General features: G+C 39.7%; 1 protein-coding gene across 1 annotated transcript in view; it reads left to right on the top strand.

The window, feature by feature from the left end:
* Positions 1 to 1,906: 1,906 nt before the first annotated feature.
* Positions 1,907 to 25,181, top strand: part of LOC311277165 (uncharacterized protein) — a gene marked incomplete at its 3' end in the record, with an annotated part of 36,684 nt that continues 13,409 nt past the window's right edge. Inside the window, exons 1-7 of the mRNA XM_084387346.1 lie at positions 1,907 to 2,123; positions 2,282 to 2,337; positions 2,500 to 2,594; positions 4,622 to 4,681; positions 16,701 to 17,276; positions 17,368 to 17,967; positions 21,079 to 24,989. Of these exons, the coding sequence (XP_084243472.1) occupies positions 2,579 to 2,594; positions 4,622 to 4,681; positions 16,701 to 17,276; positions 17,368 to 17,967; positions 21,079 to 24,989 (5,163 nt within the window). The 5' untranslated portion in view covers positions 1,907 to 2,123; positions 2,282 to 2,337; positions 2,500 to 2,578. The remainder of the gene's footprint in view (positions 2,124 to 2,281; positions 2,338 to 2,499; positions 2,595 to 4,621; positions 4,682 to 16,700; positions 17,277 to 17,367; positions 17,968 to 21,078; positions 24,990 to 25,181) is intronic.

Here is a 25,181-nt window from a genome sequence, read left to right as displayed (position 1 = left end):
AAGGCCAGCTCGTGCCCCAGTGTCAATTAAGCCCTGTGCCAGTTCCAAAAATCCTTCACCGCACACAGTCTCAAATGATCTAATGTCTCGGCACACAAATTGCACAGCCAATTGTGTTATCGCCTCCTTGTCTTCCCCTCTTGGAGGTTTGTAGCCTTTGGAAAAGTACCTGTCAATTGTCGCACTGGCAACCCCTGCTGTGCTCCTGCAAGTCTCGACATGCTTCCTAAGAGAAGACGTGCCCAGCTTCCGGCTATCAAATGCCAAAACTTTATGGCATGTTTTGCAAGCCGCAAAGCCACTTATGATGTTATTTTCCTGATCTCGTATTACACCACACTTTCTCCACACATCCGATTTTGCCTTTAAAGACTCGTTGTCAACAATTTTATATTCTCCTTTCGCCAACTTTACTTTTACTTCATCCATCCTGCAACGCTCGCTCAAACTAAGCTACGAGAAGCATAAACAAAAGTCGCACTGTCGCAGTGGTGGTGACGTGATGGGTCAAATGTCATATCGTTGTTGCGTATGTTTAATGGTAATTTAGACATACAAATACTGCACATATTTTTCATCTGCGCTACTACCCGCCCGCAAAGAGTTAATTACCCGCCCGCATCCCCGCCCGTGAATTTTAGGAATGTCACAATCCACCCGTTTTTGCCACTTTTGTGCGGGTACCCGCGGGTACCCGCGGGTACCCGACCCGTTGCAGGACTCTGCGCTGCACATCAAGCTTTATAGTTTTCAATGGGAAAACGATGATGTGAAACTTTGGGTTTGGAAATCATAGATATAGAATGCATCATCAATAAGCTGTATACTGAATTTAGTCTTTTATTATTTGCTGCCTTAGTACATTAGTACTTAGTACAATCCTGGTAAAAATCACTGGCGGGAAATGGAGGAAGACTTTGTTTTGCCCTCCAGGTGAACGTTTATAAGGGTGTCATCCATGTGAGTCCCTTTCAGGAAAAATCTGTTCACTCTGTGGCCATATTTGCAATGCCTCCGGGCAGCTATTTCGGGCATGCAAGACCAAGTCCTATCTTGAATGGGGAAATCCTGAAATCTGATAAACTGCTTTCCAGTCAATTAAATAACATATCAAATCAGCAACAAAATCTGACATGAACCGTCCCATAAATGTTTATTGTGCTCATATAGTGTTAACAGCAAGTATTATCACTAATGCTCAATCATTACTTTATTAATGACTTAATTATCGGTAACACTTTATTTTTGATGGTCCCTTTTGGACATTCTGTTGAGTACAAGTTACTACGTTAACTTATTCCAACCCTAATCAACTAATACTCGTCTAACACTCTAATGTGAGTAAGTAGTGTCAAAATAAAGTGAAATCTAATTAACTGTAACACTGCTTCAGTGTTACTTTAACAACTCTGTAGAGTGGACCCCTATATAGACACCGAGCAGTGTTAATTTAACACCGGGTATTTTGCTGTGCTTCCTTTACTCATCTGAAGTTGGTGTATTACGTATGAAGTTAGGATATAAGTAATTAATTTCTTGAGAACATCCATTTACAATGCACGAATGCATATGCGAATTAGAATATATTAAAATGCTTAAAAAGAGAAATTATTATATTCACTGACTTGTGAAAATGACACAAAAGTATTGACATTAAAGCATTAAGTGACAGTGATAACTGACACAAATCTGTTTTCTCAAGTGCAAATTAATCACATACATTAAATACTGGATTCAGAACAAAGAAATGTTTAAGAAATAAAACAGATATCATGCATTCTTTTTTGTTGGTAAAGTCACATAAATATCCAGCAATGCAGATTTTTTATATTATTTTGATGATGTTCAGTGTTACCCAAACTGTTCTTGAATGCTATCTGTGATCAACTTAAACATTAAGACTTAATATCTTTATAACTGAGTAAAATAAGGACTTGTTTGTTTATTCACATTGTCTCATTTTCACAATAAAATTTAAATAGAACTTTTACCTGCACCAGTTAAGGCAGGCAACAACAGGTTTTTATCTTGATATTGAAGTGACTCGTCCCATAAACCTTTTCCTGGATTCTTGTTGGCAAAAAAAAAAAAAAAAAAAAAGATGATGAAGCCTCGACCCACAGGTATCTTGTTTCGTAATAAATATCCTTTTTATGTTTGTATTGGTAAATGTACCGTGAACGTAAGAGGACTAGTTTACACTAAACGAAGAGTTTAGTTTATGTTTTTAATTAATATATGAACTGCAGTAACATTGAGTTACACTTTCTTTAATCCAAAGTGACTTTAAGAATGAGAAGCTAAATGCTAAACCTGTAACACACAGCAGGTTTAAAGGTAAAGCTCTACTCTTTACTCATTTAAATATCTAGTTCAATGCAGTTAACATAAATCTGTTTAACAAAAACATGCACAAAAATAGAGAACATGGATGGTGTTTTTCATATTCTGGTCAAATGGACAGAGACTGAAATATTTAACTGGAAGATAAACCCACAGATGTCAGGAGTCGGAGATGATCAAATGAAAAGAGATCACGTCTGAAAGAAAGAGACAGAGAACAGAGCAGAATATCAACATGTCCAGCAGAGACGGTGAGAAAAAAAAAAAGAAAAAAAAAGAAAAAACTGTTTTAAATGTTGTTGACCACACTGTAAAAAGAGTAAATGCCTTAAATTTTAAGTACAATCAACTTGGATGTTTAAGTAATTTCACTTAAATTACTGCTTTAAAAAAATGTAATATTGTATAACTTGTTCAGAATAGCTTAACTTATTTTGATGAGGTAAAGCAATGTAAAAACATATGTTGTCATAACTTATTGATCATATATGTTTTTTTCTGTGCATGCAGCTAAAAAGTTTGGATAACATCTGAGGAAATTTTAATACAGATTCTCCACTGCATACTCACTTGGCAATAGGGATGGGCGATATATCGCATCACATTGTTATGCGCATCTCGTCAGTAAAGCCGGTTCCTTGATTAGTAGTAAATCACCATCACCTGCTTTCAGATGGAGCGGCATTTACTACAAAGAGCCGTAGTTAACTGACAAGCTGAGCCATATCGCATTAATTATCGCTGCCGATACGTCCGCGATATTGATGCGATATGGCTCAGCTTGTCAGTTAACTACGGCTCTTTGTACACAGCAAAAACTCCAGTGTTAATTTAACACTCCTGGGAGTGTATTTGAACACTCAAGAAGTTAATGAGATAATTAAGTGATTAATTTAGTGATGATTGAGCATTATTGAAGACACCTGATGTTAACAAGCAGAATCACTGAAGGAGAAAATCTCAAATTGTAAGCCACCGTTATGGCGATCATTGTTTGCTTTAGTTGGGCTCTTGACCCTTATATTATTAACTTTAGATTTTGTTTGGCTGCTGTATCTGAGTTATAACTGCCAGATGAACAAAGAAAAAAAGTGATCTGATGGTGTTGGTTATATTATGACAATCATCATTTGAACTTGATCACTGAACTCACTAAGATCCTTATTTCTGACTTAGATATATGTTGTTGGTTACAGCATAACTGTGATTCTGCATACATATCCAGAATTTGAGATATAATATAAAGGATTTCTTAAAAGTTGTTTTGAAAAAAAAAAAAACTTTCTTTTAGCCACACACAGACGTCAAGATTCAGTCTATGCATCTCAACAATGGTGACGAGCAGAATATTCAATTAGGAAAAGTAACTTACAATTCAGATCATAATTAATTCATACCGCAATGCATGATGGGAGCCAATAATGAGTTGTGATTGGTGGCAGCCACTGCAACATGCTTTATTATTGTCACCATTGTTGAGATTCACAGGCTGATTATTGATGTCTGTGTTTCTAAATAAATTCATTTGAAAGTTTTTTGATCAGAACAATATTTATTAAATATTTTGGATTATAAGAAAAATACTGAAAATCATATGCTGTAGAATCACAAAGCTGCTGCTAACAAATTAAACCAAACTATCTCAATAAGTTTCATTTTTCAGATCACAGCATGATTATGTCAAAACATAACCAACATTATCAGATCACATTTTTCTTTGTTCATTTGACTGTTATAAATCAATAACAGCAGACAAACAAAATTTAAAGCAAATGTATAAGGGTCACGAGTCCAACTAAAGCAAACATTAATCGCCATAATGGTGGCTTACAATTTGTGATTTTCTCCTTCAGTGACTCTGCTTGTTAACATCAGGTGTCTTCAGTAATGCTAAATCATCACTCAATTAATCACTTAATTATCTCATTAACTTTAACACTCTTGAGTGTGGACTCATATACACTCCCAGGAGTGTTAATTTAACACTGGAGTTTTTGCTGTGTAGTAAATGCCGCTCCATCTGAAAGCAGGTGAAAGCGATTTACTACTAATCAAGGAACCGGCTTTACTGACGAGCTGCGCATAACAATGTGATGCGATATATCGCCCATCCCTACTTGGCAGAGTTCCTTTTTATTATTTTCTTAATGCAAGCACTGACTAATTGTATTTTCTAATCTGATTTCCCAAGAATCACTCAGAAAAAAAATGTGCTTTCTGTTAGTATGTGCTGCTGTGATTAAAGTCCAATTTAATGTAAGTCTTTTGTTTCATCCAGTAACTGTTGCCAACAAACCTGCTCTAAGAAGAAAATGGAGTAAAATGGAACCTCCTTCATGTAAGTCTGTATACAGATCAGCCCCATCTGGATTTTTTCTTCTTCTGATTTTCACATCTTTGCAGTGAAAATTAATTATTTTCCATTTTTTCCATGTTATAATAGTATTACCAGTGATTGTATTCACTAGAAATATTTAAAAATTGCTCCTGTAAAATAACATTTACATTTAATCTACTTAATCTCCCAGCTAACAGTTAACGATCTCATAACTTTGGCTAACGTTCTGGAAAGGTTCTCTCAAAGCTATGAACAAACAATCTTCCAGTAACATTAATTTAACATTTGTTCAATGTTATCTGGTCTTTAATGTTCTCAAAAGGTTAATTTACCAAAATGTTATTTATACAGTTTTTTTTTTATGTCCTCATAATGCTGGGAGAAAACATTTATTAGATAATTAAGTGATGATTGAGCATTAGGTAATGACACAGAGAAACACACATTTGAAGTCACCATCAGTGTTTCCTGTATGACAAATAGATATTTTGAAAAATTATGAAAAATATTGTGAGCTCGGACACTCGCAGATATCAACAAATCAAGTCAAGTCACCTGAATTATTATGTTGCTTTTTACAATGCAGATTGTTTCAAAGCAGCTTTACAGTGATAACAGGAAAGTAATGCCACAAAGTTTGTTTTGGCTGTACAGCAGCTCTAGAAGAAAGTCAGAAAGTCAAAGTCCAGTTTAAGTAAGTTCAGAGTTGATTCATTTCCATTGTAAAATCATTAGTTATCTGGAGAAAACAGTGATGTCATTGTCCAGCTCAGTTCAGTTCTCATACAATTTTCTCAAAGCAGGCAGATCAATATTATTAAGAATAATAAGTGTCCCCAACTAAGCAAGCCAGAGGCAACAGTGGCAAGAAACCTGAACTCCATCAGGTGTCAGAATGGGAAAAAAAAACTTGGGAGAAACCAGGCTCAGTCTGGGGTCCAGTTTTCCTCTGGCCAACAAAAGAACAGTGTATGATTATGATTCAGGCAGCATTACATGTCAGAAGTCAGAATGGGATCAGAATATTAAAAATATTTTAATATTTGTTTCCATCTGGTTGAAAACATCAGTGTTGATATCTAAGTGCATCTCAAGTTTTACAAAATGGATGTAGCATTTTTGGAAGATTTCAGTGATCGTCTGACTGCCGTAGGGGTGATGGAGGAACTCAACAGGGTTAGCCGTCTCCGGGGAACACACTGGAGCAAATGGATGCACGTATGCAGCGATGGTACAACAACATGACGACGGGATGAACGTAACCGAGATGTTCCCTTTCATGTCGGTCACTCCAACGTTCGTTGGAGGGTTCCGTCTTGAATGGAATCCTTACCAACATGCCATGCTGTTGACCATTCCAGTGCCCTGCATAAGCATTACTTCTCTCCCTTAGTTAGGGGCAGAAGCTTATGCGGGGAGTCTTGGCCACTGATGTTCCAAGACCCACTCAGTGAGAACATTGAATAACACTGGGAAAGCATGCCCTTCCCCTGGTTAGCTGTCTCTGGGAAACACACTGGAGCAAATAAACATGTATCTGGCTGACCAGACGAGAATGGCGTAGCAAGCCGACACTTGAGCGGGTTCCCCGTGCTACTGGCCACTTGGGGCGAGAAAACGGGAGGATACCGGCTCTACACGAAGGCTATAGAATCTAGCAAACGTGCTGGTGTCGCCTAGCCCGCAGCTCTACGTATATCTGTCAGCGAGGCGCCTTGAGCCATTGCCCAGGAGAAAGCAACACTTCTAGTTCTCAGGACAATGTGAGAATCAGCCGGTCCAAATTTTAGGCAAGATTCGTCGACCGAAAATGCTTGCAGGTCCCCTACCCTCTTGATAGAAGCCAGCCCCGTCAGGAGCACTGTCTTAAGTGACAGGATCTTTAGCTCTGCTGACTGCAGCGGTTCGAAGGGAGGTGTCTGCAGTGTGCTGAGCAATAGAGACATGTCCCAAGAGGGTATAGAGGGGGGGCAAGGCGATTTAGTCTCCTTATCCCCCTCAGGAACCAGATGATCAGGTCATGCTTTCCCAATGACTTTCCTTCAACTGCATCATGATGCGAGGAATAGCGGCGACATACACTTTGAGGGTGGAGGAAGACAGGGTGAGAGTCTTCGCTCCAACCCATCTTGCAGGAAGGAAAGCTCAACTCTGATCGGGCATCTTCGGGGGTCTTCCCAGCAGGAAGAACACCCCTCAATGAATAGGTTCCACTTCAGTGCATAGAGGCACCTCATAGAGGGGGCTCTAGCGGACGTGATGGTGTCTACCATCATCTGGGGTAGGTCACTTAGAACCTCCGCATCCCGTCCAGGAACCAGACATGGAGTTTCCAGAGGTCTGGACGCGGGTGCCATAAGGTGAATGGCATGAAGTGACCTCAGATGCTTCTGACTCCATAGGAGGAGATGGCGGGCTAGTTACCACATGTGACGGGAGCGCAGACCACCTTGTCGGTTGATATACGCAACGGTCGTAGCGCTGTCCGTACGGACCAGTACAGGCTTGTCTCGAAGCGGCACCTTGAAGCGGCTGAGAACAAGACATACTGTTAGCAACTCGAGGCAATTGATATGCCAATGCAGCTGATGCCCCATCCACAGACCTGAAGCTGCATGCCCGTTGTACGTGGCCCCCCAGCCGGTGGTAGAGGCATCCGTGAAGACCACAATGCTGGACACTTGTTCTAGGGGAACACCTGCCCGTAGAAACGAAGAGTCCAACCACGGGCTGAAGGTTTGGCGACAGTGAGGGATAATGGAAACCCAATATGTGCCGCTCTGCCACGCACATCTTGGGACGCGGCCATGAAGCCAGTGTTGAAGGGGCCTCATATGAAGCAACCCGAGCGGCATTACTGCGGCTGCGGATGCTATGTGCCCCAGGAGCCTCTGAAAAAGTTTCAGTGGGACTGCTGTCCTGCTTTTGAAATTAATTAAAGTAGTTCAACACTGACTGGACGCGCTTCTCTGTGAGGCGCGCTATCTGGTTGACCGAGTCCAGCTCCATACCGAGATAAGAGATCCTCTGTGCAGGGGAAAGTTTGCTCTTGTCCCAGTTGACCCGAAGCCCCAACAGGCTGAGGTGCCCGAAGGGTTGGACTTTGTACTGATACGTGCAACCCTCGAAAGCAAAGCGCAGGAAGAGGGCCTGTGTCGAGGAAGAATTAAGATGTGAAAGTACGCGTCCTTCAGGTCAATCGCTGCAAACCAATCTTTGGGACGGATGAATTCTTAAATGTGTTTCTGCATGAGCATTTTGAATGGGAGCTTGTGCAGGGCCTCAAAATTCGCAGGTCCAAGACTGGCCGTAACCCATCGTAACCCACCGCCTTTCTTGGGTACAATGAAGTAGGGGCTGTAGAACCCTGACTTCATATCAGCTGGAGGGGCCGGCTCAATTGTGTCCTTCGCCAGTAGGACTACGTTCTCTGCCCTTAAGATAGGAGCACCAGTGGCCATCACTGTGGTGAACAGGATGCCCCTGAACTTGGAAGGGTGCCGGGCGAACTGAATCGCATAGCCGAGTCTGATGGTTCGGATGAGTCAGCGGGATGGTCTGGGGAGTGCTAGCCAGGCTCTGAGAGACCATACCAGGGGGACCAAAGGAACCACAGACAAACCCACGGAGGGGCAGCGAGGTGGAGGACAGGGACCTGACCCGAGAGGCACTGGGGCGGCTTGGATTGGGGTCTGGGTGTGCAGTGCAACACCCACCTGGCTCCACGGGTGGACAGAGGATGCGTGGGAAAGCTTGGCTGCATTCTCGAACCGCATGCTGCTGTCCCCTGGCGACTGCCGAAGGGGATGAGTGACGAGGTTTCATAATGCGCACACTGTCGACCTCGCCTTCATAATGCGCACACTGTCGACCTCGCCTTCATAATGCGCACACTGTCGACCTCGCCTTCGTGTGGAGAGGGGAATGAGTGACGAGATATAACATCATGCACTGTCATTCTTACCCTTTTGCCAAGAGGGGAACGAGAGCTGCGAGGCGTCGCAAGCTGCCATTCTGGTCCTCTTGGGGAGAGGGGAATGAGAGCAGCAAGGCATGGCGGCGCACGCTGTCGTCCCCACCCTCGTGGCACCCAGAGATTTCAGAAACGGCTCTTTATTGAAAGTGTGGGTACCGCTGGCTGAGCTGCAAGAGGCGGAAAGAATTTGTTAAATTCTGCACCCGGCCCTCCTCCGTGGAAAGAGCAGCTTCATCCTGGTCGCCCATTTCAGAGGTGATTTTTCACTGAACGCTAAGCTGCTTAGATGAGCGGCGTCATTTTCCTGCAAGGCTCAACATCACAATAGAGCTGGCTGTGGAGGAGTCCCCTCTCTTTCTGTGTGTGTGCAGGGGAACGACGCCCTTGGCAAGGAGCTGACTTGAGCGGCAGCCCACGAGTGCTCTTGAAGCACAAAGGGGCAAGCTCTTGTTTGCCTCAGCCTGCTTCTGAACTGCGGAGAACTGCTGGGCCCTGTCCTCTAAAGTGTCGCCGAAAAGGCCACATTGTGAGATGATAGCACCGAGAAGGCAAACTAGGCGATATCTCCCACCTCTGAAAGGTTTAGCCAGGGGAAACTTCTGGACTACCAGGGTGGACATAGTCTGGCTGATGGCCAAAACTTTGACTTAACCCTTTAGGCGCCAGAGGTTTTTTCCTAAAACGTTCGATTTTGACATCTTAATTTCAAAAGGCTATATCTTAAAAGTGATAAAAGATAGAGACTTTCTGTAAATTAGAGAATTATTAAGGATGACCCAAAGTTTATGTAGAGAAAGTTTATGTAGATTGCATATTATGACGTCATATGGTGGCGGCCATCTTGGATTATAGAATTTTCATGAAAAGTCACATGTTTAAATGATAAAATGCAGCACTTCTTTCCCCCCAAAATGTTCCTCACCTTCTGTATGCTATATTGCACAATACTGAATGCTCAGGTAAATAGTAAGTAGAAAACAAACTGTGTAAATCATTACTAATAAATGGTAGAAACAAACCGAATGCATGTAACGGCTGGCCTTTTGCTGTAGAGATTTTTCCTTTTACTACATACAGTAGGCACTCTGATTCCATGTATGGGGCACATATATATTATTCATATGACACACAAACACAAGTAGACAAGACCTGTTTAGTTCAAAAGCTCACTCGCCACGGCAAGGCACAGATCATGAGTGAGATGACGAGACAAGACGAGAGACAGACGAGAGACAATGTTAGTATTATTTTTTTTCTTTTTGTGGTTTTTATGTTTTTTGGGTTTTTTTTTTTTAAGCTGACAAAGATGCACACATCACAAGGACATGAACACAAAAAAAAGAACACATATTGTACACTACTAAATGGTCAGGGAAATAGATAGTAAATCAACAGTGTAAAAAAAAAAAAAAAGGCAGACAAAAAAGAAAAAAGACTTTATGTAGCAGGCCTTTTGCTGTATAGATAATGACTCCCTATCCATCCAGGTGACATTTCTTGTAGTGTTTCATGGTGTGGTACCTCTCATTGCAAGGCACAACACAAAGGCCCACCCCACACTGCCTGCACATGTATTTTGTCTGACGGCGGCCTTTAGGGCGGGTCCGATCAGAACAAACTACACAATCTGGGTAACCATCAGCGTGGCAGATAAAGTGGCACTCAGTGAGTCTCTGTGGCAAGTCTCCCAGTGAGGACGACTTTCGGCCTTTGTTGCTTTCTTTCCTGGAGAAGCCTTTCAGTAAAGCAGTGATGACATCCTGCACGAAGACTTTCAGGGGCTTGTGAGGAGCAGCAGTGCAGTGGCAGTAAATGATGTGGGCATTCACTATGCTTACACTGAGAATGGCATTGAAAATCCTGTTGTACCATTTCCTTGACCTATGGGGAAAGAGGTAGGTCTTCATTCTCTGGTCTGCTGTGTCGACACCCCCCATGAACAAATTGTAGTCATCAACACAAACAGGCCTATTTATCTCCCTATAGCCACTATCAGTGTGTTTGGTCCTGATGCGCTTTCTGACACATGCGTTGGAATGCAGTGTAGAGATCATTGTGAGGCGCTTTGTATCATGCCACGCACAAGCTAGCATTTTCCCCTTCCTCATGAAGACTGGGTCATCTCCCTTGCTCAACGGTAACTGTTCACGGGTGAGGCCCTTTGGCATCCCCTTCCTCTTACTGCTGACAGTCCCACACAAACCCGAATCATTGCTTGCCAGCTCATCTGCTATGGCTGGCGAGGTGTAATAGCTGTCCATGTACACCTCATGCCCTTTCCCTGTGTACGGGGCCATCAGCTCACGGACAATAAGGTGTGTAGCACCGAAATCGCTTGCATTAGGCCTACTTTGTCCAGTGTACATGGACCACTGTAGCACATAGCCTGACTTGGCTTAACTAAGAACAAATACTTTGTAGCCATATTTGTCTGGTTTGTTTGGGTTGTACATTTTTAGGGTTGATTTCCCTTTGAATGCAATGGTCATTTCATCCAATGACAGCTGCTTAGATGGACCATACACTGCTGAAAACCGGGGGATGACCAAATTGATGATTGGACGGATTTTGAATAGCCTGTCATACCCTGGCTGACCCCTGTCAACACACTCCTCATTATTGGTGAAGTGAAGGAAAGACAAAATCATCTCAAATCTATTCCTGCACATCAACTTGCCAAATCCAGGTGTTGCTGTTGGCCAATATGCGGCCCAATAATCCTCCAACTCTGACTTCTCTACCAGACCCATACTCAAATGCAGAGAAAAGAAAGCTTTCATTTCACTGAGAGTTACATCAGACCATTGATGAAATCTGGAGTGTGGCTGGAGTTGATGGGAGGCTAAAAACTGATGGGCATAGCGATTTGTCTCATTTACAAGAAAATTCCAGAAATCATCAGAGAGAAAGAGTGATAGAAAATCTAGGGGCGAATTGGCATTGGAGAGTTCTCTTTCCCCCAGATATCCAATTGGCTGATCAAAGGGAGTGATCCAACTTTGGTACTCATCCTCATTGGCAAAATACTCAAAGCCGGCATTCCCATCAGCTTGCGATAGACTATGCATAATAGCCCCTCTGCCGCGTGTCACACCGCCTCTGCTCCTGCTACGAGCAGCGCGGGCGCGGCCAGCTCTGCCTCGCGCGCGTGCCGAGTGTGCACAGCTCGGACTACTGTCATTGTCATTTTGACTCCCCACCCTGCCTCCACGTTGCCCCCTAACTGTCCTACGAATACTTCGACCTCGTCTAACATAACCAGTGGGATTAGACGAAGTCTCGACCACAATACTGTCGCCGCGATTGCGGAGAGGCACACGGTCAGCGCGGTAAAAATCTCCTGCCTCGTTCCCCACAACACTAACACGCCTGCTAGCTTCGATATGAACACTCCGACCCCGGGAAACATTGTTCCCACCACTGACATTGGGCAAAGGATTATCTGTATTGGGCAAAGGATTCACCGTTTGTGCTTGGTGTAGGACACTTTCACTTTCAGAATCACCGTCATCTTCTGAAGGCAGATATTCCCCTTCAGAATCAGGGTCCGCGAATAGAAGACCCAAAACTTCATTTCGGGTAAGCTTTGATGCCATTAGATAATAATAATAATAATAATAATATTAATAATAATAATGATAATAATAATAATCTAATGCAAATACTCGCTAACGTTGACAATATTGCTCTGATAAAATGGCTCACTCTTACACTAGCTCCGCTTTTGTTCGCACTGATTCAATGCGCTCTAGCTCGAAGATTTTGTATAGAAGCATGACGTTTTTTTGAGTCGGGGATGAAGTATGACATGTCTGCCATCTAGTGCAGGGGAGGTCGAACGAAATTTGACACCCTATTAGACAAAATCGGCCGTTTTATTCAGTGCCGCATCTTGTCGAGTAAACTCGACTGTGGCGCCTAGAGGGTTAATCTCAGTCAACATGCACAGCTCAAATCCGGCTCAGAACTTCCCTCCTACATTTAGAGTGTTTTGGCCTTCCATAGTTTCAGGGTGGCCATCACATGCAGGGTAGATGCGACCTGTGCATAGCACTGCACAGCAAAAACTCCAGTGTTAAATTAACACTCCTGGGAGTGTATATGAGTCCACACTCAAGAGTGTAAAGTGTTAAAATATGAGTGTTAAATTAACACTCAAGAGTGTTAAAGTTAATGAGATAATTCAGTGATTAATTGAGTGATGATTGACTGTTATTGAAGACAGCTGATGTTAACAAGCAGAATCACTGAAGGAGAAAATCTCAAATTGTAAGCCACCGTTATGGTGATTATTGTTTGCTTTAGTTGGGCTCTTGACCCTTATATGTTTACTTTAGATTTTGTTTGGCTGTTGTATCTGAGTTATAACTGCCAGATGAACAAAGAAAAAAAAGTGATCTGATGGTGTTGGTTGTGTTATGACAATCATCATTTGAACTTGATCACTGAACTCATTAAGATCCTTATTTCTGACGTAGATTTATGTTGTTGATTACAGCATAACCGTGATTCTGCATAAATATCCAGAATTTTCGATATAATACAAAGGATTTCTTAAAAGTTGTTTTGAGAAAGAAAAAATAATCTTTCTTTTAGGCACACACAGATGTCAAGATTCAGTCTATGCATCTCAACAATGGTGACGAGCAGAATATTCAATTAGGAAAAGTAAATTACATAGACAATTCAGTTCATAATTTATTCATACCGCAATGCATGATGGGAGCCATTAATGAGTTGTGATTGGTGGCAGCCACTGTAACATGCTTTATTATTGTCACCATTGTTGAGATTCACAGGCTGATTATTGATGTCAGTGTGTCTATATAAATTCATTTGAAAGTCTTTTGATCAGAACAATGTTTATTAAATATTTTAGATTATATGAAAAATACTGAAGATCATATGCTGTAGAATCACAGAGCTGCTGTAATTAACAACTTAAACCAAACTATCTCAATAAGTTTAGTTTTTCAGATCACAACATGATTATGTCAAAACATAACCAACACCATCAGATCACATTGTCTTTTTGTTCAGCTGACTGTTATAAATCAATAACAGCAGACAAGCAAATTCTAAAGTAAACATATAAGGGTCAAGAGCCCAACGAAAGCAAACACTGATCACCATAATGGTAACTTACACTTTGTGATTTTCTCCTTCAGTGATTCTGCTTGTTAACATCAGCTGTCTTCAATAATGCTCAATAATCACTCAATTAATCACTTAATTATCTCATTAACTTTAACAATCTTGAGTGTTAATTTAACGCTCATATTTTAACACTTTACACTCTTGAGTGTGGACTCATATACACTCCCAGGAGTGTTAATTTAACACTGGAGTTTTTGCTGTGTGCCAACCCACCACCGAGAGTAGTGGGAGAGAAAAAACTTTCTGCAGATTGAGGCATGTTTGGCTTGCCTGTTTGCTCCATACTGCCAAAGTTCTTGTGCACACATCTGGGAAAACAGCACGGGGGAGGGCAAGGCGATTTACGCGTCGCGCTGCGCCCCCCAGAGCAGCCCGAGAAAGCATGGCTGTCAAGTCTGAATCTGACTCAGCATGAGCACACACCACTATAATGGGAAGCTCAGCATCATCATTTCCCAAAGTATTACAGCTCTCTCTCCGATGCAGCGGTCGACGTCTGATCCTCAGCTGGAGCCTCAAATGAAACACTAGGTCCCCCATGAAAAGGACCAGCAATCCCATCCGTAAGCTGCCAGGCATGTGAGATAGTGAACGTGGCCGTCAAACTCGATGGCACACGGCGTGCTGAACGCTCATGCCCTTACGAGAAATTCAAGACGAACAAGGCACCGACGTGGTCATGTTCTCCTGAGAGAACATGAACCACCCATGTACACAGTCTCAACATGCTTGTGATGCGCTAGAGGAGTGAGGGGCCTGGGGAGGTGTTCTCGTCGGGGAACGCTCACTGTAATCCTCAGATCACCAGTGCTATTAGCCAAAGTAGCCCTTTTCTGGCAGCCACCAGAAGATGAACTAGGATCAGGGAATAGGCAAAGGGACTCCACCTCATCGGGTACTTGAGTCTCGAAATCAGGTGACGTCCATCATTCATTTGTACAATGCTTTCAAATGTCTGCAGAAGATCATCAGAAGAGCTTCTTTATTTCAGTGATTCCACTTTTTAACAGCAGGTGTTCAAATGTTTGAAAGAATGTTTCAGGAACATCATACTGACCTTTAAATGACGTTCTATTATCATTTATTACATGGCTTGGTTGAATTCCAATGTAGAATGCGGTCTGTTATTTCTTGATAACAGACCGCTGCGAAGTATAACACACCGTTCACAGTAAATTCCACAGTGTTAAATCAACACTGCTCAGAGCAAATATGGTCCCACTCTACAGAGTGTTAAAGTAACACTCAAGAGTGTTAAAGTTAATGAGATAATTAAGTGATTAATTTAGTGATGATTGAGCATTATTGAAGACACCTGCAGTTAACAAGCAGAATCACTGAAGGAGAAAATCATAAATTGTAAGTTACCATTATGGTGATGGGTGTTTGCTTTAGTTGGGCTCTTGACCCTTATATATTTACTTTAGAGTTAGTTCGGCTTTTGTATCTGAGTTATAACTGCCAGATGAACAAAGAAAAAAAAGTGATCTGATGGTGTTGGTTATATTATGACGTTCATCATTTGAACTTGATCACTGAACTCATTATGATCCTTATTTCTGACTTCAATTTATGTTGTTGGTTACAGAATAACTGTGATTCTGCATAAATATCCAGAATTTTTTATATAATATAAAGGATTTCTTAAAAGTTGTTTAAAACAAAAAAATCTTTCTTTTAGGCACACACAGACGTCAAGATTCAGTCTATGCATCTCAACAATGGTGACGAGCAGAATATTTAATTAGGAAAAGTAAATTAGACAATTCAAATCATAATTTATTCATACCGCAATGCATGATGGGAGCCATTAATGAGTTGTGATTGGTGGCAGCCACTGCAACATGCTTTATTATTGTCACCATTGTTGAGATTCACAGGCTGATTATTGTCTGTGTTTCTAAATGAATTTATTTGAAAGTCTTTTGATCAGAACAATGTTTATGAAATATTTTAGTACTGATAATCATATGCTGTTAAAATCACAAAGCTGCTGGTAACAAGTTAAACCAAACTATCTCAATAAGTTTCATTTATCAGATCACAGCATGATTATGTCAAAACACAACCAACACTATCAGATCACACTTCACTTTGTTCATTTAACTGTTATAAATCAATAACAGCAGACAAACAACAGTAAAAATTAAAGTAAACATATAAGGGTCAAGAGCCCAACTAAAGCAAACACTGATCACCATAATGGTAACTTACAATTTATGATTTTCTCCTTCAGTGATTCTGCTTGTTAACATCAGGTGTCTTCAATAATGCTCAATCATCACTAAATTAATCACTTAATTATCTCATTAACTTTAACACCGCTTTAGTGTTACTTTAACACTCTGTAGAGTGGGACCATATTTGCTCTGAGCAGTGTTGATTTAACACTGTGGAATTTACTGTGTTGCCATGAAAAACAGAGTGTTGTTATGGACGCAGAACGGACTATTTAATTTTTAAATCAGTAAACTCCTTTTTAAATCAATATTTTGTGTCAATTTATTTATTTATTTTGTAGGTAGCCATGTAATAAGCGGGATAATGTATAGCGAGGTGGTTGTTATAGCGAATAACAACCCCTTCAGGCTGATCAAGACCCCTCCGCTTCGCATAGGGGTCCCGTTCAGCCTGTCGGGGTTGTTATTCGCTATTACAACCGCCTTTACATAGGAGACTGGACATGTTTCTGTTTTTGGAATGTTACAAATGAATGTTCCTAGAAGGTTGAGTTGAAAGGAGGTTTCAGGAATGTCACACTAACCTTAAAAAATACATTTCAATAACATTAGGAAAACTGGATATTTTAACAATAGAACACTTTATTTTTCATCTATGATAATAGATCATGGCATCATAAAGTTACATATCACTTGTGTGTTTCAGTTAGCGATCTCAGGATTGTTCTGCTGGGCAAGAGCATGTCAGAAAACAGTCGAGTGGGAAACTTACTGTTGGGACGAGCAGTGTTTGACAGTGAAGCTCCTCCAGATGTTGTCGAGAGAATCGGAGGAAGATTGAAGGACAGACGTGTAACCATCATCAACAGTCCTCAGCTGCTCCAGACACATCTGTCACTCCGTCAAATCACACAAACAGTGAGAGAGTGTGTGTATCTGTCTGATCCAGGACCTCATGTGATCGTTCTGCTCCTAAAACATGAGCAGTGTTCAACAGAAGATCAAGAGTGTGTGGAGAAGGTGCTGGACTCTTTCTCTGAGCAGGTTTTTCAACACACCATGGTGCTCACGACACAAGAGCCGACTGAAACCAATGACATCCTACTAAAAATCATTCAGAAATGCTTCAATAGACACTTCAGTCTTCAGAAAAGCAGCTCTCCTGATGATCTTCTGCAGACGTTTGAAAGCATTGTACAAATGAATGATGGACGTCACCTGATTTGTGCCGAACATGAAGCTTCACAGTTTTTCACAATGAAGCAACAAGCCACAGAAAGAGGTAAGTGTGATAATGTTTGATCATTTGTAGTAAAAACGTAACTATAGTATACGTGTTTTGTTTCATTTTAATATTCTACTATCTGTTTCAGAGGGCGTGAAGCTGAATCTGGTTGTGTGTGGGAGCGACGGCACATTAAAATCCTCCATATCAGAGCTGATCCTGCAGCAGACAGACAGAAGATCAGACGTGGAGCTTCATGGACATCTGATCAGTCTGGTGGAGCTTCCAGCTCTGTTCAACACTCGGCTCTCAGAGGAGGAAGTGATGTGTCTTACTCTCCGCTGTGTGTCTCTCTGTGATCCTGGAGTTCATGTTTTCCTATTCATTATTCCTGATGCTCCACTTACAGATGAAGACAAAGCAGAAATGGAGGAGATCCAGAGGATTTTCAGCTCAAGAATCAAGAAACACATCATGGTTCTTATAATGCAGAATTTGGAGCAAACGACAGCAGAACTAAATGAAGATACAAAGTCTGTCATTGAGAGTTTTGGAGGACAACATCATTTCTTTGGTCCCACCACACAAGTGTCCACATTGATGGAGAATGTTGAGCATATGGTGGAAGAAAACATAGGCGGGTTTTTCTCCACAGAGACATTTTTGGAGGCACAGATAAAAAAAATGCTGAAATTTGAAGAAATGAAGAAGAAAATTCATTCACTAGAGACACATTTTCTGCCACAAGGTAATGACTTGATAATCAGTTTGGGTCTTAAACTTAATAAGCAGATTATTAGAATTGTTTATCGATAACTGATCATTTTGGCCATAACTATATACTATAATTATCTGGAGTGTTGAGGCTAAAAGTTTTTTTGTCATTTTATAAACTGTATCCACCTTATCGTAAGAGTAGACGCATTTTCAATTTCAGTGAGGTTTCCTGTGTCATCCACTTACCGTTATTTTAGCTGCACTGTAAAAAAAATTTACATCCCCAAGTCAAAAATTTCAAGTGACCGATAACATCTAAATTTTTCAATTTGTCTGACGTATTATTTCTCATTGAGCCAATGTTAACAGACTATTGCAACAAGAATTTCACTTGGGCCAATTGAAAAATGTTGATGTTATCGGTCACTTGAAATTTTTGATTTGGGAGGGTTAGAAATTTTTTACAGTGTGTAAAAAACAGCCTGTTATGCAGTTTGATATTGAAAACTAGTAATCGTTAGCACTTTTTTTTTTTTTTTTTACATTTATTACTCATAAACACACTAGTTTTACTGTTTACTGCACTTTGTTATTCTTAGTTATTTAGCTATTGTAGCTAATGAATCGTAAGTCTTGGACATTCACAGTTTACATCTGTATTGCAAAATAAAGTGGATAAACTTAAAAAAAAAATGATACAGTTTTGCAGTAAAGTTATAAACACTCACTTCATTGTTTAAAAATACAAATCAATAAAATACTTTTATATATTTATAATTCTATTAAATGTTACGCCTACATTTCTAAATATGAAAATTCTAATATTTGTCATTTTTCCTGCTCCATATTAAACACCCACCTCACAGTGATACATATTTGTTGTATTGCATATTTTGTCTGGTGTTTTTTTTTTTTTTTTTTTTTTTTTCAGGACAGGTAAAATTATCACATACACAGTTGAACTGAATACAATACCCTAGACTGAGGTATACACTATTCTGGTCTACACAAGTATTTTGCAAATGAAGCAGAAAGACAGTTTCTCAAAATTTAGTTGAAACTTTAATTAGATCTTCAGGAACAAGATTAATTGTGACGTGCATTTGAAAAGCAACATTTGAAAAAGCAAACATCAACCCAAACTTGCAAAGCAAAGCATTCGTAAACCTCTTGTCCAACAAATGAGAACATTTAATAACATGTTTTTACTACAAACCCACTTCATAACATCAGTCAAGTGTTTTAAATAACTTCCTTTTGTGAGCTGATGTGGCTTCTTGTCATATAATATAAAGTATTTTGTACAGTAGGGGTGGGATGAGACGAGACACGAGATTGGGTTCACGAGAATGAGACAAGACAAGATTTTTGCACTGAATTTTTTTTTTTTTAAATCCTTAATGACAAAATTCATTCATCTGAAGGTGCTGATGTTTTAACTAATGTTTTAACTAATCAAACTCAACTGACTGGCTTCTCTCCTGTATGTGGTCACGTGAGTCTCTTCAGACCTTACTGTACATGAATTATGAGCTTCCAGAACTTCTGATTGAGGCTGTGTGTGACCTCCTAATTGAACATAAAAATAAGAATAACAAATAACAAAAATAAACAAGTTTTTTTTCTGTCTAATTAAGTGCAAACAATACTTTTTCTAATGATTTATATTTATAGTTATAGGCTGCTTGCAAATGTAGCGCTATGGCGGTGAGAGGGTAATAGAATAGAGAAAGGTTTACCACACTTTGAACAGAAATGGCAATATATGATCGACTACGCCACCCCGGAAAACCAGGGAAATAGCCCTAAGGGCACACAGGTTCATTTTGAGTTGATGGGTGAGAGGACATGAGACATATATAGAAAAATAGAAAAGTTTATTTTGCTCGTCAATGTTGAATGATAAATAGCTAGATATTTCAACGTTAAAAACTCACATTTGGCATTAATATAAATGAATACCATCAATTAGCATCTACTCATACACACACAGTAAATAACAAACGCAATTTAAAGAAACTCAACAACCAAGAGCAGAGGTATCTGGAGGTCCGGGCCGGCTGCCAAATTGGAAAACAAACCCGCCCAAATAATCCACTACAAATACCCACACACACGTGAAGGGTTAAATGCCAGAAGACACACAGCACTAGGTGTGAACACACCACACAAATGGCAGCTTCGCCTTCACCCTCCAGAAACCCCCAGCTCCTGCAACAAAGAAAACAATGAGAAACACAAAACATGAATACAATCCAAGAAAATAAAACAAGTCAAATAATTAAAAGATATAAACCACTTGACATAATTAGGACTCAGTACCACATAAAAACAAGTTGACATTGAAATAAACCAAATAATCAAACATACATTACCCACAGTTAAACATACATAAAAGATGCTTCAAACCAATGGAATTCAATATAAGGTGGCCAGAGGAGACAACCAACCAGCTCGCACAGTCAGAGGAATACACAGTACTCAATAGCAACGTGCGACAGAGTCACAGCAGTTAATAGTTGCTATTGTGATGAACGTTGAGGCAAAACAGCGACGCAGTCGCAATTATACGCGATCACAGTTCAGCATTGATACTCGATTCTCATGAATAGCCCAAGAGACCATCAGTTACGCAGGGGGGCCTGCCGAGCAGAAAGATAATATTAAAAACAGAAGCAAATTATCAACACACAAGACTAAAATCTTACATACCGCAGAATGATCCCGGCGCACAAACTTTTTGAGAACAAAATGAAATCCTCACTAGTGGATTCAGTCACCCTGCTACACAAAGGTAACCATACAGTCTTACATAAATCAAGTTTTCTGTAAAAAAAAAAAAAGGTATACTTATTATTTTCTAATTATTATATTGCTATATTTATTCTTAAATATTTTATTAAATTTTAAATCGCAATTTTAACGAGAAAAAAATAATTTAGATTTTGTTTTCCCCAAATTGTGTAGCCCTACAGTACAACATACCAAACAAACCAGCAATATGTCTGATATGACAAACAAGTAGACAGCAGACCTCTCACAAACAGGGTTATGAAAATATGAAAAGATCACTGTACAAATTACAGAAACTTTTGAAAGACTGTTTTTAGGCTTTAAGAGTAATGCATTTCTTCTTTTACAGGTTCAAAAGAGAGTCGAGATGATCTGAGGATTGTGCTGCTGGGAAAAACTGGAGCTGGGAAGAGTGCAACAGGAAACACCATCTTAGGAAGGGATGCTTTTACAGCAGAAGAATCGTTTCAATCAGTTACAAGTGAGACTCAGAGAGAAACAGCGGAAATCAACGGCCGACACGTTACTGTGATCGACACTCCAGGACTATTTGATACTGAACTTACCAATGAGGAGATCCAGAGAGAAATCACCAACTGCATCTCCATGGTACTGCCTGGACCACATGTGTTTCTCTTACTGATTCCACTGGGACGATTCACTCCAGAAGAAGCAAAATCAGTGAAGATCATCCAAGAGACATTTGGTGAAAACTCTTTAATGTACACCATGGTGCTCTTCACAAGGGGAGATGGTCTGAAGAACAAAACCATTGAACAGTGTTTGGGAAAACCAGGAACTCCTTTGATGAATCTTATAGAAGCGTGTGGAAAAAGATACCATGTGTTCAATAATAATCAGACTGGAGACCGAACACAGGTGTCTGATCTACTGGAGAAGATAGACGCCATGGTGAAAGCAAACGGAGGGAGTTTCTACTCGTGTAAGATGTTCAGACAGATGGAAAGAGAAAAACAAGAGCAAACAATGAAGTTCCTGATGGAGAAAGAGGAGCAACTAAAAGAAAGAGAAGAACTCTTGACCAAACACGAAGAGGAGAAAGAAAGAATGGTGATTATGATGGAGAAAGAAAGACAGAATCATGACAGAGAGATAAAGAGAAGAGAAGAAGAATTTAGAGAGAGAGAGAAACAATATAAAATAGAGATGAGAAGAGAACGAGAGGAATGGGAGAAACAGAAACATAGAGAGGAAAAGATGAGAATAGATGAAGAGGATGAGAAAAGAAAAGAGAAGGAACAGAGAGTTTGGGATGAATTTAATCCGAGAATTAAACAAGGGAAAGAGAGAATGAAAAGAAAGAAAGAAGATATTCAATCTAAATATGAAGCAGAAGAAAACATGAAGCTCCTAATGGAGATAGTGGAACAAATGAACAGAGAAAAAGAAGAACTGATGATCAAACTAGAAGAAGAGAAACAGAGAATTAAGATGATGATGGAGGAAGAAAGACATAATCATGACAAAGACAGAAAAAGAAGAGAAGAGCAACTCAAAAAAGTAATAACAGAACAAGAGGCACATCAGAGACAGATACGAGATGAGCTGAGAAGAGAACGAGAGGCATTTGAGCATGAAATTGAACAAATGAAGCAAGAAAATGAGAAAATAAAAGCAGAAAGAGAAAAACTTCAAATCAAATATGGCACAGAAATAGACAAACTGAAGAACAGAATAGAGAATGAAAGACAGAGTCATGATAAAGAGAGAAAGAGAAGAGAAGAAGAGTTTAATGAGAGGGAAGAACGATACAAAACTGAAATAAAAGAGAAAGAGGAGAAAGAGAGAGAGATCCGTGAAAAGCTGAAGCAAGAACGAGAGGAATGGGAGAGACAGAAACAAAAAGAAGAAGAGAAGAGAAGAGGAGAAGAGGATGAGAAAAGAAGACTGAATGAACAGAGAATTTGGGATGAATTTAATAAGAGACTGAAACAAGAGAGAGAGAGAATGGAAATAGAGAGACAAGATATTCAATCTAAACATGAAGCTAATGATAACAACATGAAGATCTTGATGGAGAAAGTGGAGCAAATGAACAGAGAAAAAGAAGAACTGATGAACAAATTAGAAGATGAGAAAAAGACAATGAGGATGATGATGGAAGATGAAAGACTGAAACAAGAGAAAGAGAGAAAACAAAGAGAGGAGGAAAATAAGAGATTGGAGAGAGAAAAAAAGATTTCTGATGACCGATATCAGAGACTGATGAGTGAAATAGAGGGAATAGTCAGAGAGAAAGAGAGAATTGAAAGAGAGAGAAAAGATATTCAATCTAAACATAAAGCAAATGAAAACAACATAAATAAATTGATGGAGAAAGTGGAGCAAATGAACAGAGAAAAAGAAGAACTGATGAACAAATTAGAAGACGAGAAAAAGACAATGAGGATGATGATGGAAGATGAAAGACTGAAACAAGAGAAAGAGAGAAAACAAAGAGAGGAGGAAAATAATAGATTGGAGAGAGAAAAACAGATTTCTGATGACCGATATCAGAGACTCAAGAGTGAAACAGAGGGAATAGTCAGAGAGAAAGAGAGAATTGAAAGAGAGAGAGAAGATTTTCAATCTAAACATACAGCAAATGCAAACAACATGAAGATCTTGATGGAGAAAGTGGAACAAATGAACAGAGAAAAAGAAGAACTGATGAACAAATTAGAAGACGAGAAAAATACAATTAAGATGATGATGGAAGATGAAAGACTGAAACAAGAGAAAGAGAGAAACCAAAGAGAGTGGGACAATAAGAGATTTGAGAGAGAAAAACAGATTTCTGATGACCGATATCAGAGACTCAAGAGTGAAACAGAGGGAATAGTCAGAGAGAAAGAGAAAACTGAAAGAGAGAGAGAAGATATTCAATCTAAACATAAAGCAAATGAAAACAACATAAATAAATTGATGGAGAAAGTGGAGCAAATGAACAGAGAAAAAGAAGAACTGATGAACAAATTAGAAGACGAGAAAAAGACAATGAGGATGATGATGGAAGATGAAAGACTGAAACAAGAGAAAGAGAGAAAACAAAGAGAGGAGGAAAATAATAGATTGGAGAGAGAAAAACAGATTTCTGATGACCGATATCAGAGACTCAAGAGTGAAACAGAGGGAATAGTCAGAGAGAAAGAGAGAATTGAAAGAGAGAGAGAAGATTTTCAATCTAAACATACAGCAAATGCAAACAACATGAAGATCTTGATGGAGAAAGTGGAACAAATGAACAGAGAAAAAGAAGAACTGATGAACAAATTAGAAGACGAGAAAAATACAATTAAGATGATGATGGAAGATGAAAGACTGAAACAAGAGAAAGAGAGAAACCAAAGAGAGTGGGACAATAAGAGATTTGAGAGAGAAAAACAGATTTCTGATGACCGATATCAGAGACTCAAGAGTGAAACAGAGGGAATAGTCAGAGAGAAAGAGAAAACTGAAAGAGAGAGAGAAGATATTCAATCTAAACATAAAGCAAATGAAAACAACATAAATAAATTGATGGAGAAAGTGGAGCAAATGAATAGTGAAAAAGAAGAACTGATGAACAAATTAGAAGACGAGAAAAAGACAATGAGGATGATGATGGAAGATGAAAGACTGAAACAAGAGAAAGAGAGAAAACAAAGAGAGGAGGAAATTAAGAGATTGGAGAGAGAAAAACAGATTTCTGATGACCGATATCAGAGACTCAAGAGTGAAACAGAGGGAATAGTCAGAGAGAAAGAGAGAATTGAAAGAGAGAGAGAAGATTTTCAATCTAAACATACAGCAAATGCAAACAACATGAAGATCTTGATGGAGAAAGTGGAACAAATGAACAGAGAAAAAGAAGAACTGATGAACAAATTAGAAGACGAGAAAAAGACAATGAGGATGATGATGGAAGATGAAAGACTGAAACAAGAGAAAGAGAGAAAACAAAGAGAGGAGGAAATTAAGAGATTGGAGAGAGAAAAACAGATTTCTGATGACCGATATCAGAGACTGATGAGTGAAATAGAGGGAATAGTCAGAGAGAAAGAGATAATTGAAAGAGAGAAACAAGAACAACTACAAGATTTTGAGAAAAGACTGAAAGAAGAAAGAAACACGAGAGAAGACCAACAAAAGTCTTTTGAAGAAACATTGAAACTCCTTGAAGAACAGCATGAAGATGAACTAAAAAGAAGAAAATTGGAGTGGAATGAGGAAGTGAAAGATGAGATGAAGATCTGCTCTGAAACTGATGATTCACTACAGGTGAGTGTTCAGAGAAACCTGGAGAGAACTGATCCATGTACATTGATAGCATTTTAACACCTTAAACACCTCAATAGGAATAATGGCTATTTTTTCCAGATAACAGCGGTGCTGTGTCGTGTTTTTTAAAACAATTTTGTTGAGAAAATGAATCAGTTGTAAACAGAGTCTAAAACGTTTTGTGATCAGATC

The sequence above is a fragment of the Rutilus rutilus genome, assembly GCF_951802725.1.
Source record: "Rutilus rutilus genome assembly, chromosome: 1".
In the NCBI taxonomy this organism is placed as follows: domain Eukaryota; kingdom Metazoa; phylum Chordata; class Actinopteri; order Cypriniformes; family Leuciscidae; genus Rutilus; species Rutilus rutilus.
This window is presented reverse-complemented; position numbering and strand designations above follow the sequence as displayed.